The 15,354-nt window shown below is 42.4% G+C and overlaps 1 protein-coding gene, 1 non-coding gene and 1 pseudogene across 2 annotated transcripts; 1 reads left to right on the top strand and 2 right to left on the bottom strand.

Annotated features, from left to right (window-relative positions):
• Positions 1-258: 258 nt before the first annotated feature.
• Positions 259-365, bottom strand: LOC112081701. Its single transcript, XR_002896623.1, has one exon. It is a non-coding gene; the product is annotated as a small nucleolar RNA R71 (small nucleolar RNA).
• A 4,267-nt stretch (positions 366-4,632) lies between these two features.
• On the bottom strand, positions 4,633-9,248 carry LOC112090249 (annotated as a pseudogene).
• Positions 9,249-14,192: 4,944 nt separating this feature from the next.
• Positions 14,193-15,354, top strand: LOC112090247. Its single transcript, XM_024161102.1, has 2 exons — positions 14,193-14,774; positions 14,845-15,354. The coding sequence occupies exons 1-2, from the start codon at positions 14,193-14,195 to the stop codon at positions 15,352-15,354; spliced, it is 1,092 nt and encodes a 363-aa protein (XP_024016870.1).

Here is a 15,354-nt window from a genome sequence, read left to right as displayed (position 1 = left end):
AACATGGTGCAATCAAACAGGTTCCATGACTTGGCAGTAGGAGACCCACTAGATCACATTGACAACTTTGATAGAGTTTGTGATCTAACTAAGATCAATGGAGTGAGTGAGGACAGTTTCAAGTTAAGGCTGTTCCCTTTTTCTCTAAGAGACAAAGATCATCAGTGGAAAAAGTCTATACCTCAAGGATCAGTCACAACATGGGAGCAATGCAAAAGAGCATTTCTAACCAAGTTCTTGTCTTCATCAAGAACAGCAAAGTTAAGAAATGAAATCTCAAGTTTCATTCAGAAGAACCATGAATCATTTTGTGAGGCTTGGGAAAGATTTAGAGGGTATACCATGCAATGCCCTCACCATGGATTCTCAGATTGTCAGCTACTAAGTACCTTCTACAGAGGTGCTTTACCAAAGGTCAGACTCCTCTTGGACACAGCTTCAAATGGTAATTTCATGACCAAGGAAGTCAATGATGCCATGACCCTAGTGTAGAATGTAGCTCAAAGTGATGAGCTTTATGGATCAGACTTTGAAAGGAATTCAAGAGGAGCTGTGAGTGCTGAAGAGGAAAGGACAAGGAAAGACATCAAGTCTCTCAATGAGAAGCTAGACAGACTTCTCTTAGCTTCTCATCAGTCAGCCAACTTTGTTAGAGATTTGAATCATGTGTTTCAAGACACATTTCAAAGGGAAGAAACCATAGCTGAGGTGAACTTTGTAGGTGGCCAACAATGTTACCAAAAGGGTTTTACCTACTACAAGAATCCCCCAAAGCAGAACTTCTATCCTCAAAACACTCAACAACAAGGTTTTTTCTCTCCCCAACAACAAAGACTCCAACAGAACTCAGAGAATAAGGATCAAGAAGTGCAGAACCTGCTCCAGCAAATCCTCAAAGGTCAAGCAAGTGGTGCCATAGACTTCAACAAGAAAATGGCAGAGATTAACAACAAGGTGGATTGCACTTATTCAGATCTTCTAACTTAACTTTCAACTTTGGCTTCCAAAGTCAAGACTCTAGAGAACAACAAGGGCCACTGCAGTTCTCAAGCTCAAAGATCTTTACCAGGGACATCAATTGCACATCGAACAGAATACTGCAATGCAATCCTCTCAAATGATGAGAATCATGCTGCTGTCCAAGAAATTGAGGACCTTCTCCATGGCAATGTCTCAAGTGAAAAATGCCTGACAAAAGATGATGCGGACGCCATCATAGATGAGTTTGAGTTCATGTTCAGTGATCTCAATGAGGACATTGAGAAAGAAGGTGGGGAGGCAGCTTCTTTTGATATGAGAAAGAATAATTCTGAGATTACTGAAAGAAAGGATCAGAGAATGGTCCAAGGAAGGACATCTGATGGAGTCTCTACCACTGGTTCAACAAGGGTGAAACCCAAATCACTTCTTCCTTTGCAAGAAGTGAAGTTAATCATGATTAGAAGCAAAGATAAGAAGATGATATGATAAGAAACAGACTTAGATTGATTAAATCCTTGAGATATCTCTTAACAAACTCGTTTTTTAACAAAAGGGGAAAGAGAAACAAGAGAAAACAAAGCTTAAGTCTTGGAAAAAACCCTAAAAAGCATATATAGTGTCTCTTGCGGACCGGGTCAACCCAGGACAAACTGGGTACTGACCTGGCTTCAAATGGGTCATGTCTCAAGTGTGCGACATGGTCAGGTGCTTCCCAAGTCGCAGGTCCAAGTTGCACAGCCATAGAAGCAGCCTTGTGCGCCATAAATCCCTCAGCCTCAGCCGCATGCCTATCTAGGTGTAAACAGCGAATGTTTGTGCTGCTCAGGTTCCTTCTCTTCAACTCGCACAACCAGGACGCATTATGGAAATAATATGTGTGCGAGATGGTCACTTCCTTGCCCAAGTCGCATGCCCAAGTCGGTGTAATTTGCGAACACATGTGCTACATGGTTCCACTTCATGTACAACTCGCAGGTCTATCTCGCACAGCATTGTGGACTTACTAAAATTTGATTCTGGAAGTCTCTACCTTGCTCAGAGTCTCCTTACACTCATCTCTAAAGTCTCAACTTGTTTCCAGAGCGTTGAACATTCATGGGTGCGAGTTAATCAAGTTGCAGTACCGTATCGCACAACCTAAGCCTTCTCGGACCACTTTGCATTGAGGGGAGAGTAACTTCCATGATATGGCTACAAATGGCATGATTTTAACTGCAATGGAAAGAAAACTCAAATATCTAGAAATTTGGTGAAGGGTCCGGGTTCAGGTGACGTTGGAAAAGGCTCCGTTCCACCGGTTATTTGATGTGCGTTGCGTTGGTCTTTTACCCGCTCCGAGACATGTACTGCTTCTTATCGCCGTAACTTTCAGCTCAAAACTGAAAATTGGACAATCTAAAGTGTTCTGGAAACTAGACTCAACTCTCTTGATTCTTTATGCAGACTCTGGAGGCTGAATCCTGGTGAAAGTCCTCTTTCTCAGGTGATCAAGTTGAGGGATCGTCGGCTCCATAACACTTGTCCGAGTCTGATGCACATAAGGTGATGGTCTCTCCATGGCTTTTGTCCCAATTGCTCCCAATTAGCTCCAAATGACCTGTAAACACACCAAAAGTGCAAAACTCTCTAGGACCTAATGCAATTCCTAACTAAAGACGAAAGCAAAGACAAATATATGTAAAACTACCTAAATGTATGCATTAGACTCAATATTTGGACAAAAAAGCAATCCTAAACATGACAAAATATGAGAATATCAGCCATTACTTCTGTGAGAGCAAGGATTCAATCCCTAAGATAGAAGACTTGTTCAATCATGCCAGAAGAGGTAAACCTGTTCGAACACTTCACAAAATCGAAAGTGTAGGTCAGTTTCTTATCTATTGTTCTATTAGAGGAGAAATGTTTTAAAACGTGCTTTGTGATTCTGGAGCTTGTCTTAACATGATGTCCAAGGCAATTGCTTTGAGACTTGGCATTAAACATCTGCGCAGGACTAGAGCAAAGATTAGTCTAGCTGATGATTCCAATGCAAGGCCTCAAGGAATAGCTCATGAAATTCCTTTGAGAATAGGAGATTCGTGCCTGTCGACTTCTACATTGTCGAGACGAGAGACGCAACATATCCAGTGATTTTCGGATGGTCTTTTCTAGCAACTTCCGGAGCTATAATGGACTGGCCAAACCGGAGGATTTCATTTGCTAATATCGACAACGATGTCTTCACAGAAGCTGTCCCATACAACAGCAAAGCAGGAAAACGTTCTGCAACAGAAGAGTTTGAAGAAGAACTTTGGTGTGACGAAGAACCTGCTAGGCAAAGCAAGGAGATGTCGAAAAAGACTTGTCTCAAGACAAGGTCTTCTTCATTGGATTAAGCCATGTCCAACACCAAAAGTCGAGCTAAACGACTTAAAACAGAAGCGCTTAATAGGAGGCAACCCATTTAGGTATTGTTTTCTTTAGGATTTTTCTTTCTGTTTCTATTGATCTTTTTCTTTTTCTTAGTTTCAGGTGTTTCTTATAAAACAAAAAAAAGCCAAAAAAATCAATAAAAAAAAAAAGAAAACCAAAAAGAAGGATGGTCCGTGACCGCTCGGCCCGGCAGGAACCAAGGAGAAGCAGGAACAGGCCGCGACATAAGCCCCCGCAGTCGCAGATGCTCTGACCGCGGGAAACACATGTTCGACCACGGTGGCGTTTTTCTGACCGCGGCCGAGGACCGGTTTGCCGCGGTCGCGTGGCTCCTGACCGCTGCAAATGGTCGTTGAGATGAAACCCGACCCCAAACCACCCACTTCACCTCATTTCACCTCATCAATTCCCACTCCACCTCATTCATCACCCTCCACCACCTTCATCACCACCTATCACCTTCCCAAACCTCTTCGAATGAATCCGGTTCATTTCCACCAGCATCCCGGATCCAAGTAAGTTCTCTTTGGCCTTACCAATTCGATTATATATGCATCTTTCTCATCCAATCTCGACTTGTTTCACACTGAGGACAGTGTGATTTAAGTCTGGGGGAGGATTTCATCCCTTTCTAACCACTTTTCTTGATAGACTCCTGATCGTGATGAATGAGTCTTGCCCCTTGATGCTCTTCGTGTGGTTGAATTGGTGATGCGGAAGTGATGATTTGGTTTGGTGAATGATCTGAACGATGGGGGTGAAGTGAAACTTCTAAGGATTGCGGATGTTCCTTAGACTTTCGATGCTTAATTCTCCTAGGATATTACACACCAAGAGAAGAATCAAGTTGAATAGATATTACACACTATTCGGATCAAACAACTAGAGAGAGTTTTAGAAATAAGAAGTTTGATGAAACTGGAATGAAGAGTCAAGTACAGAATATAAAGAGAAGGGGGAAGAAGGAGAAGAGTCATTTCGGTCAAGCATAGAAGTTAAGAGACATGCCTCGAAAATTCATGCACATAAAGACCAAGTTTGAATAGAAAGAAGATAGAAATAACACTAAGGAAATTCAAATTGAAACAAGAAGAGAAGAGGGCCGAATGATGACAATGGGCTGAGGTAAGAAGTATGTGGCCAAGCCTCGTTAAAAACCTCTCTTGGAAAACCCATTGGGACAAAACAAAGAGAAGGGAAAAAGAGCACAAGTCCACACACCTCCATTGTCATCGCTTAGACGGCTTGAATCACAACCAATGTGGCTGGACAAGCTTCACTTCTAAGGCTGGCCTGAATGGTAAGTAGATGGTTGTTGATGACTTTATTGAACTCTTTTGCTCTAGACCTTGTCATGGGACCATTGGGGACGATCAATGCTTCATCATCTTCAGCTCCAAGCTCCACGGGTTCAAGCTGCGGTTTAGTTCCATGCTCCAAGCTCTCCATGCTTTCCATGCTCACATCAGGCTCTCCCACTTGAAAAGGATTTGTCCTCAAATCCAACTCATCTGCAATAAAAGGAACAAGATCAATAATGTTGAAAGTATTACTCACGTTATACTTACCTTGCAAATCCAGTATGTAGGTGTTATTGTTGATCCTTTGAAGCACTTTAAAAGGTCCATCCATTCTTGGCATTAGTTTAGACTTTCTTTCATTGGGAAAACGGTCTTTCCGGAGATGAATCCAAACTAAGTCTCCTTCCTCGAAGATAAGTTCCTTGCGGCCCTTGTTAGCATACTTGGCATATTGTTTTGTCTTGTCCTCTATATTCTTCCTTGCCGCCTCATGGATTCGCTGAACCAACTCTTCTTTCTTTTTTCCATCTGTACTACTCCTTTCACTCAGAGGCAAAGGCATCAAATCCAAAGGAGTGGTGGGATTAAACCCATAAACAATTTGAAATGGTGAAAATTTAGAAGCAGAATGTATGGAATGATAATAAGCGAATTCTACATGTGGTAAACAATCTTCCCCAGCCTTTAGGTTCTTCTTGATCAACACACGCAAAAGTGTGGATAGGGTTCTATTAACTATCTCGGTTTGACCATCAGTTTGGGGGTGGCAAGTAGTGGAGAATAACAACTTAGTTCCTAGCTTAGACCAAAGCGTTTTCCAAAAATAGCTAAGAAACTTGGTGTCTCTATCAGATACGATGGTCGTAGGCATGCCATGTAGACGTATAACTTCCCTAAAGAACAGTTCGGCTACATGCTTAGCATCATCGGTTTTATGACATGGAATGAAATGCGCCATCTTAGAGAATCTATCCACCACCACAAAGATTGAATCCTTACCCGTTCTAGTTCTAGGCAATCCTACTACAAAGTCCATTGAAATGTCATTCCAAGGATGCAAAGGAATAGGGAGAGGAGTATACAAACCGTGGGGTTGCGACTTAGCTTTCGCTTGTTTACAAGTTGAACATTTCTCACACATTTTCTCAACATCTCGCCTCATATGTGGCCAATGAAAGTGATCTTGCATGACTTGTAAAGTTTTAGACACACCAAAGTGTCCCATTAATCCTCCACCGTGTGCTTCCCTTAGAAACAAATCTCTCAAAGACGAGTTAGGAACACACAAACGGTTATCATAGAACAAGTATCCTTCATGCCTATAATATTTCCCAAATGCAAATCTCTCACAAGCAGCAAATATTTTTCCAAAATCAGAATCATTCTCATAGAGAGTTTTAATGTGTTTAAAACCAAGTAACTTGGCATCCAAAGATGAAAGTAACACATACCTCCGGGACAATGCGTCAGCCACGACATTGTCCTTACCTTTTTTGTATTTGATGACATAGGGAAATGTCTCAATGAACTCTACCCACCGAGCATGCCTCTTGTTAAGCTTTTGTTGTCCCTTGAGATGTTTTAGAGACTCATGGTCGGTGTGGATCACGAACTCCTTTGGCCAGAGATAGTGTTGCCACGTTTGTAAAGCCCTCACCAAAGCGTAGAGTTCCTTGTCGTAGGTTGGATAGTTAAGTGTCGCTCCTCCTAGCTTTTCACTGAAATAAGCTATAGGCTTCTTGTCCTGCATCAACACAGCACCAATACCAACACCGATGCATCACATTCGATTTCAAAAGTTTTAACAAAATCAGGTAGGGAAAGGATAGGAGCCTGAGTAAGTTTCTCTTTCAAGGTTTGAAATGCTTCTTCTTGAGCCGTTTCCCACTTAAATCCAACGTCCTTCTTGATAACTTCAGTAAGCGGAGAAGCCAATGTGCTAAAGTCCTTAACGAATCTTCGGTAAAATCCCGCAAGTCCATGAAAGCTCCTCACTTCTCCTACGGAGGTTGGACTAGGCCATTCTTTAATTGCTTTTACCTTCTCTTCATCCACTTTAACACCATCTGCACTCACAACAAAACCTAGGAAGACCAAGTTATCCGTTCCAAAAGTACATTTGTTCATGTTGGCATAGAGTTTCTCCATTCTAAGCACATCTAACACCTTACGCAAATGCTGAACATGATCTTCTATGTTTTTGCTATAAACTAAGATGTCATCAAAGTAAACAACCACAAAATTCCCTATGTATGCTCTAAGAACATGGTTCATTAATCGCATGAATGTACTAGGTGCATTTGTAAGCCCGAATGGCATCACTAACCATTCATACAACCCTTGCTTAGTTTTAAATGCGGTTTTCCACTCATCCCCTTCCTTCATCCTAATCTGATGATACCCGCTTTTTAAGTCAACCTTAGAAAAGATGCAAGACCCATGTAACTCATCTAGCATATCATATAATCTAGGTATGGGATGGCGATACTTAACCGTTATATTATTGATGGCTCTGCAATCGACGCACATCCTCCAGCTTCCGTCCTTTTTAGGTACTAGTAGTACGGGCACAGCACATGGACTCATGCTTTCACGGATGTGTCCTTTCTTCATGAGTTCCGTGACTTGCTTTTCTAGTTCCTTAGTCTCCACGAGATTAGTTCTTTAAGCTGGTTTGTTTGGCAATGAGGCTCCCGGGATAAAATCGATTTGATGTTCTATGCCTCTAATGGGTGGTAATCCCTCCGGATTCTCCTCAGGAAACACATCCCTATATTCCTGTAATACATGTTTAAGAGTGCTAGGGATTTCCTGCTCAGGGTTAGTGATACTCATAAGCGTTTCTTTATAAACAAAAAGTAAGTTTGGTTTATGGAGATCACTTCCCTTTGGGATATTCGGCACAATAGCAAGGTTAGATGGTTTGATAGCTTTCTTTCTACCCATCTTCATGACCAACTGATCCTGGTAAACCTCATGAGGGGTCATAGGTAGCAACACGGTTTTTCTTCCTTTGAACTCAAACTTATGCCGATTCGTGAAACCATCATGCATAGCCTGCCTATCCGATTGCCATGGTCTTCCCAACAGTATATGGCTAGCTTCCATTGGCAAAATAACACATAAGACCTCATCCTCATATTTTCCAATTGATAGAGGTACCTTGACTTGATTATCCACAGCCATTTCGCCATTTTCATTCAGCCACTGCAGCTTGTATGGTTTCGGATGCTTGATTACTTGCAACCCAAGTCTCGCAACCATAGTCTCGCTAGCAACGTTTGTACATCTTCCACCGTCAATGATCACGCTGCAAATCTGATCCTTAACCAGACACCTTGTATGGAACAAGTTCTCTCTTTGTTCTTGCTCATCAGATTTCGTGATGACACTCAAAGCTCTCATGGCGACTCCCACCATCATTTGTCCTTTAGCGGCTGATTCATACTCTTCCTCCGATGATTCATCCTCAAGTTGTCTTTCCTTAGGCTTCTCATCTTCAGATTCAACTTCCCCATTTGCCATGATGATCATAACCCTCTTATTGGAGCATTCACTAGCATAATGTCCAATGCCGTGACACTTAAAGCACTTAATGTCTCTTGTCCTTGGTGCAACGTTAGTACTTTTTCCTTTAAGATCCACACTCTCAACCTTGGGCTTGACAAACGGCTTGTAATCTCTTGAAGTTCTAGACTTCACTTCTCGGTGATAGCTAGATTTTTTCGGAACAAAACTCGACTTGGAGCTTCTCCTTTTAAGTTGTTTTTCGAACATAATTGCCTTGTGCATCATTTCCTCTAGCTCCTCATAATTTTGAACCTCCAATTTGTCAGCAATATCTTGGTTTAATCCTCCCATGAATCTAGACATGGCGGCTTCTGGATCTTCTTGAATATCAGCTCTTATCAACAAAGTTTCCATCTCCTTGAAATACTCTTCAACGGTCCTATTGCCTTGTACCAAGTTTCTCAGCCGATGGTGTAGCTCTCTATGATAGTGACTTGGCACGAATCTTTTCCTCATAAGATGCTTCATCTGATTCCAAGTCTCTACTGGAAAATCTCCTACACGCTTCCTAGTGAGAGTTAGCTGATCCCACCAACTTAGTGCATACCCGGTGAACTCGGTAGGTGCAACTTTGACTTTGTTCTCTTCAGTGTACTCATGACAATTGAAGACGAGTTCCATCTTCTTTTCCCATTCAAGATACTCCTCAGGGTCGTTGCTGCCTTGGAAAGAAGGAATACGAACTTTCACTCCAGCTAGATTATCCCTAGGAATCACTCGCTCATCTCTAGCACTTCTTCTTCGTCGGTGACTACTTGTCTTAGAAGAATGACTGTAGTAGTCGGAGTGATGGCTAGCATCTGCTTGACTTTGATTATCACGTTCCTTACGTGCTCTTCTCGAATTTTCCTGATCAAGTTTAAAGGCCTCTAACTGCTGAGCAACTAATCTGGCTACCTCGGTTGCGATAGTCTCATTCATTTGCTTTTGGTTGACGCTATTGCTTCCTCTTTCATCTTCTTCCAATGGTGGCGTTACCATCCTGAAAATCAACACAAAATAACCCCAGTCAAGTGTTCTTTGGAAGAAATCGCAACACAATGGATCAAACAAATGAATAACTCTTCAACTACCACAAGAACCTACTAGCGACTGTTCAGAGAAATCGACTCGGGAAAAATATCAAAACACATCCAAAAATTCCGATTTCAATTTTAACAGAAACTAGACTCAATCTAGGTTCGAACACAACTGGTTTCACGATTTTTGGATCAGTATTCGATTTTAAACAATTCTAACAACCTGGTGCTCGGAAACAGATAATAACACAGTTTTCTCAAAAACGTTTTGATTGATAATGAAAAGTCACAAACGAAATCTTTTTGATTCAGATCGACACAACCTGCACGAAGCAGCTCTGATACCACCTGATAGACTCCTGATCGTGATGAATGAGTCTTGCCCCTTGATGCTCTTCGTGTGGTTGAATTGGTGATGCGGAAGTGATGATTTGGTTTGGTGAATGATCTGAACGATGGGGGTGAAGTGAAACTTCTAAGGATTGCGGATGTTCCTTAGACTTTCGATGCTTAATTCTTCTAGGATATTACACACCAAGAGAAGAATAAAGTTGAATAGATATTACACACTATTCGGATCAAACAACTAGAGAGAGTTTTAGAAATAAGAAGTTTGATGAAAATCGAATGAAGAGTCAAGTACGGAATATAAAGAGAAGGGGGAAGAAGGAGAAGAATCATTTCGGTCAAGCATAGAATTTAAGAGACATGCCTCGAAAATTCATGCACATAAAGACCAAGTTTGAATAGAAAGAAGATAGAAATAACACTAAGGAAATTCAAATTGAAACAAGAAGAGAAGAGGGCCGAATGATGACAATGGGCTGAGGTAAGAAGTATGTGGCCAAGCCTCGTTAAAAAACTCTCTTGGAAAACCCATTGGGACAAAACCAAGAGGAGGGAAAAAGAGCACAAGTCCACACACCTCCATTGTCATCGCTTAGACGGCTTGAATCACAACCAATGTGGCTGGACAAGCTTCACTTCTAAGGCTGGCCTGAATGGTAAGTAGATGGTTGTTGATGACTTTATTGAACTCTTTTGCTCTAGACCTTGTCATGGGACCATTGGGGACGATCAATGCTTCATCATCTTCAGCTCCAAGCTCCACGGGTTCAAGCTGCGGTTTAGTTCCATGCTCCAAGCTCTCCATGCTTTCCATGCTCACATCATTTCTTTCATGAGTCTTGCATTATCTACACTTTTTGCATTTTCCTTAAAGTTTTTCAAAATCGGTTTTCAAAACATAATACGTTTTAAAGGGAATGGTGAACATGAATCAATGATAGTTGACTGTGTGCTTTTAGACTGTTCCTAGTGACATGCTCATTCATGATTTAGGACTAGACTAGGCGTTAGCTAAGCACATTCGTTACCCCAGAGGAATTTGAATGATTTCGATTTAGATGAAGGAATACACTAGCTCTGTTTTATTTGGACTTAATTTGGACTTAATTTTCTCATTGAAGCATTAGACCAGGGAAACCAATCATTCATTCAGGACTCCTTTATCCTTTTACCACTCTCAGTTGATCCTGAATTGCTAGTTCATCTTTAGCTAGTTCCCCACCTTAACCAATCCTCTTTCAAACCACATGCACTCTTGTTTTCTATTGACTTATATGCAGATAAGTGCAAAAACGTTTGAGAGAAAGAGGAACGACACAGTTTTCAGTCACCAAGGACAGAGACCTGCGATTTGCCGGAAAAGTTCCAGGAAGGATTAAGCACAAGAGGAAGCTCAGTTTGCCTTAGAAGAATCTCAAATTCCGGTACAATCTCGTCCTTTACTCTCTCTCTCTTTAAAAGGCATTTCCTTCTAAAAAAAACAAAAAAAAACAAAAAAAACAAAAAAACAAAAAACAAAAAAAACAAAAAAAATCCAAAAATAAGAAAAGAAAGGAAATAAAAGCCTTAGAGAGTCTATAGAGGTCGAATTTTAAGTCCCAAGGCAGCTGGAGTTCGATTTTATGGAGTTTTGGAGATCATTTTCTGATTCCCGGAAAGAATCTAAGTCTGGGGGAATAGATGTTTACAACAAAGGAGGAAGGATTATGCAACAACATTTGGCAAGAAGAAGTGACTGAAAATTGCGGTCATCAACAGGTCTTCATCTCTCTTGCGGTTTTGCATATTATCTTGCATCCTCAAGATCTTCAGGTAACCCGAAACACTTTAACTCCACCACTTAAACAGCCCTTTAATGCCAAACGCCGTCTACCTTGGATGATGTTTTTTAATGAGAACTCACTATTGAACTTAATGAATGTAGAGAGCTAGTTGACTGGAATCAAGATTTAGATTGTTTAAGTTTTGCATGACGGAAAAAGTGGACTAGTATCTTTTGTGTATTGGTGAGAATTTTCTAGCTTTCCAGCACACTTTACAGCATGGAAATCGAACAGCTCAATCAAAAGATACGCGAAGAGCAAGATGTCTCGTAAACCAGCTGGCAAGTGTTTCCACCCGCGGCCAACAGACCAATCCCCGCGGTCACAGCCATCCCGAACGCGGCCAGCCATCCCGACCGCGGCCAGCCAACCATTCTCCGCGGTCGCGCACTTCCCGACCGCGGCCAGCTAACTCTGACCCTGAAGGCCCATTTCTTAAGCCCATATCATTTTCCCAGCCTTGATTCCGGAACCCTAGACCCTAGAGATGTCTTGAGCACTATAAATACATATTTTAGGAACCCTAATTCGTACGTCCTCATATGCTCTTATTGTTTTAGAATACTTTTTAAGTTTTAGGTTTTAGGGAGAGAAAGATTTGTCTCTTGAACCCTTGTTCTTTCTTTTTCAATTTTGGTTTCTATTCTACTCTTTAATACTATGTCTTTGATTTCGTTCATCATGTCTGAGTAGTTTTATTGTTGGGTCTAAAGAATTTTCGATGGGGATTTATATGTTCGGTGAGGATTCCATGAGCTTTTGAGCCGAATCTTAGAACTTTTTCTTCTGAATTCGTTTTTACTGCATAAGAGTAGCGTCATGAACTACAATCTGATCCAGATGCTTGGTGACACGAAAGTGTTCATCCGGTGTCAGATCTAGTTTGGGAGAGCAAAACAAACATAGGAGTGAAAACCTAACTATGGGCAATTTGTGAATGCTGACGAGTCTTAAAGATAATGCATCTCTTCTTTTCCAGGGCCAGAGTGGAAACCTACTGGTCAGGGTTGAGAGAGATAGTTGTCTATGATCACGACAGTGGCGTATTCATGCGTCCGTGACTCCAATTTGAAAAGTTTAAGCTAAGATCTTATCAAATTTACTCTCTAGCAATGTTTTGAATCGTTCATACCTCTGAGAAAACTTCCCTGAACCCCAGCACCTCTTTTCTTATAGATTTATACCGATTTTCATTCAAGCTTTAATCTAGTTTATTTACTCTTTCAATCGATTTTCATTCAAGCAATTAGGTTAGCCGTTTTTTCTCATTTTTACTTGTTTTCATTAAGTTTAGTTTTTAGGTCATTTTAATTCCCGTATTTTCTTTTTAGATTTTGTTTTTACATTTTAAACACACCACCAAATCCCTCACAAAACTCGCTTTGTTCTAGACTTCCTTACTTTATATTTCTTTCGAAGGCTTTTGCAGGAAAGATCCTCATTCCCTGTGGATTCGATCCCTAAGTACTACAATCGATCAGCTGTGCACTTGCGGTTATTGATTTCATTTAGGGTATAACTTGACAACCCTCGACACAACCCTCACTCACCAGTCACCATCAGGCCTTCAATCGGGGGTGAACTTCTGACGGTTTGACTCTGAGCTGAAATCTGGTTTTCTATCCATTTTGTTAAGCTTTTCCCTAAGTTACCTGAAAAGAGTCTTGGAACTACAAATACTAGAAAAACGTAATAAAAGTACTTAAAAGCAAATACCTCAAGACACACCACATCAATCCTCTTTGGTGAATCCTCCCCTGCTCATCCAATAGAAAATGAGGCATCTGACTCGACGAGCCATTTCTGTGACCGATCCGTAAATGACGAGGCGTCTGCTTGTACAAGTTCTTCCAGTGCTTCTGTACAACACGAAGCCGTAGACTTTGCTGAGGTGAAAGCCGAGGAGGAAATTTTTCCTTTCGATCCGGTCGAAGCAAGACTCGATCTGGAACGTCTTATGGCAAGCCGAGGTGCTTCCTCTTTGGGCAAAAAGAACACCACCGAGGGAAAAGGCAACGATCCGATCCTCCCAGTTCTACTCTCTCATCTCCTGAATCTGTCAAGGCGTTACACACCGCTTTGGAATCTCCGAGGTAGTAGAATTCATTGTTCCGGGGAAGACCGACCGAGTCGACCGTCCTCCTGCCGATCACTTCACCGTATACAAAGCATTTTTTGACTTATGGAAACATGAGATCTCGATCGGGCATATGGTTGGCATTCTTGTTCGGAGTTTTGAATGCGGGGTTGATGTCAAGCTGAATCACCTGCTTAATGTGTAGGAAATTCGCAAGGCCCCAGGGGGAAACAAATTTTACATCTCCAGCAAGTCAAAACGTCAGATTATTATTTGTTTCCCAAGCAAAGACAGTTTCTTGACCGAGTACTTTTTTTACGTTCTAATGAACGAGGTATCGGTGGGCGAAGGCTTTATCCACAAGGTGAAAACAGATTGGGGACCACTTGGTAGCCAACCCAAAGCTTTGCTTTCGCTCAGATCTTTCGCAGATTTTGTCTCATTTTCTGACTCGCTTATTTTGCTTTGTTGTGCAGTTCGGAATATTCTCCCTCTGATTCCAGACGATCAGTTTTCAGTTCGAGACGCCTTGGTCACTAGAACGGTCAACTAGAAACCCCACTTCTCGCACGAAAGAGTGGAGAGAGCTCGTTCCATCTTAGCTGAGGTTACAGTTAACTCAGAATCTTTCGAGTCTTCGGCCGATACGAGAGAGAAAATGGTTTTGATCACTTTGAGAGAGCGAAAGAGGAGGGAGGCCGAGGAGGCAACTGCAGAGGCTTCTAAGCAGGGTGAGGAAAACGCTGAGAAGACCGGTGAGACCGCCAAACTCGACGAGGAGATGTCGGCTCCGGACGAGCCAGTGGATCCTAAAGAGAGAGGCGACGAGGCGGTTGTTTCTGGCTTGGACCCTGCCAAAGAGGGTGATGCTGAACGGGGAGAGATTTTCCCCGAGGCGTCCTCTAGAACGCCGAGCCTGTCGAGGGATCCTCCTACGCCTCTTGCCTCAGCGGTGCACGCGCTTCAGCAACACACAAGGCCCGACGCTTCTAAGCTTGTGAAACACGAGGGGATGAAACGCAGACGATCTTCCAATGAGAAAGCCAAAGGAGTGGCTTATGACAAGGACGAGGTCATAAAGAAGAAGCAGAAGGTGGTCCCTGAAAAGCTTGTTGTCGATGATGTCGAGGCTTCGGCATCTCTTTTCTCGAAGATCAACAACGCCAATGTTATCTTGCCGCACCCCGAAAATCTCAGACGGTCGAAGCCCTATGCTGCGATGGCACAGCGCATGACCAAGGTATGGTTGTTATTTTACCTTTAACACTTTCTTGCGTTAAAACTCGATTTTGATCCTCCGTCTTTCTTAGTTTTATGCTGCAGTGAATGAGATGATGGCCGGCTATGAGGCCGACGCACTTAAAGATGAGCGTCGCCTTGAAAAGGCTAGACGCGACGCCGCAACTTTCAAGGCCGAGCTTGAGAAGGCCTCGGGGGAGAATGCAAAAGTGTTAGCCCGGATGGAGGCACTCAAGGAAGAGAAAAAGGTCTTGAAGGCGGACTGTGAAAAGATGGTCACCCGTTATGAGGAATCGCGGGTAAGGAAAAACAGCAAAATCGCTTGCCTGAAGAGGCAGATCGCGGCGAAAGACTCTCTTCTTGAGTCACGGGTAAAGATTGCCCGAAAGGAGGCCAGATGTGAGGCGGCGGCTAAGTTACGGGCGCGTCTATCCGCGATTAAGAAGAAAATGGTAAAGTTGGAGAAGGCTAAAGGAGATGAAAATGACCTTGGCCAAATCAGGAGCAATCTCGTGCTCATCGAAGATCTCCGGAAACTGGATGCTAGTCTCGATGCCGAAGAGGAGAAACTGAAGAGCTAG

Source organism: Eutrema salsugineum, unplaced genomic scaffold, assembly GCF_000478725.1.
Source record: "Eutrema salsugineum unplaced genomic scaffold, Eutsalg1_0 scaffold_10, whole genome shotgun sequence".
In the NCBI taxonomy this organism is placed as follows: domain Eukaryota; kingdom Viridiplantae; phylum Streptophyta; class Magnoliopsida; order Brassicales; family Brassicaceae; genus Eutrema; species Eutrema salsugineum.
The sequence above is the reverse complement of the archived record's forward strand: the minus strand, read 5'-3'. Positions and strand labels throughout refer to the sequence as shown.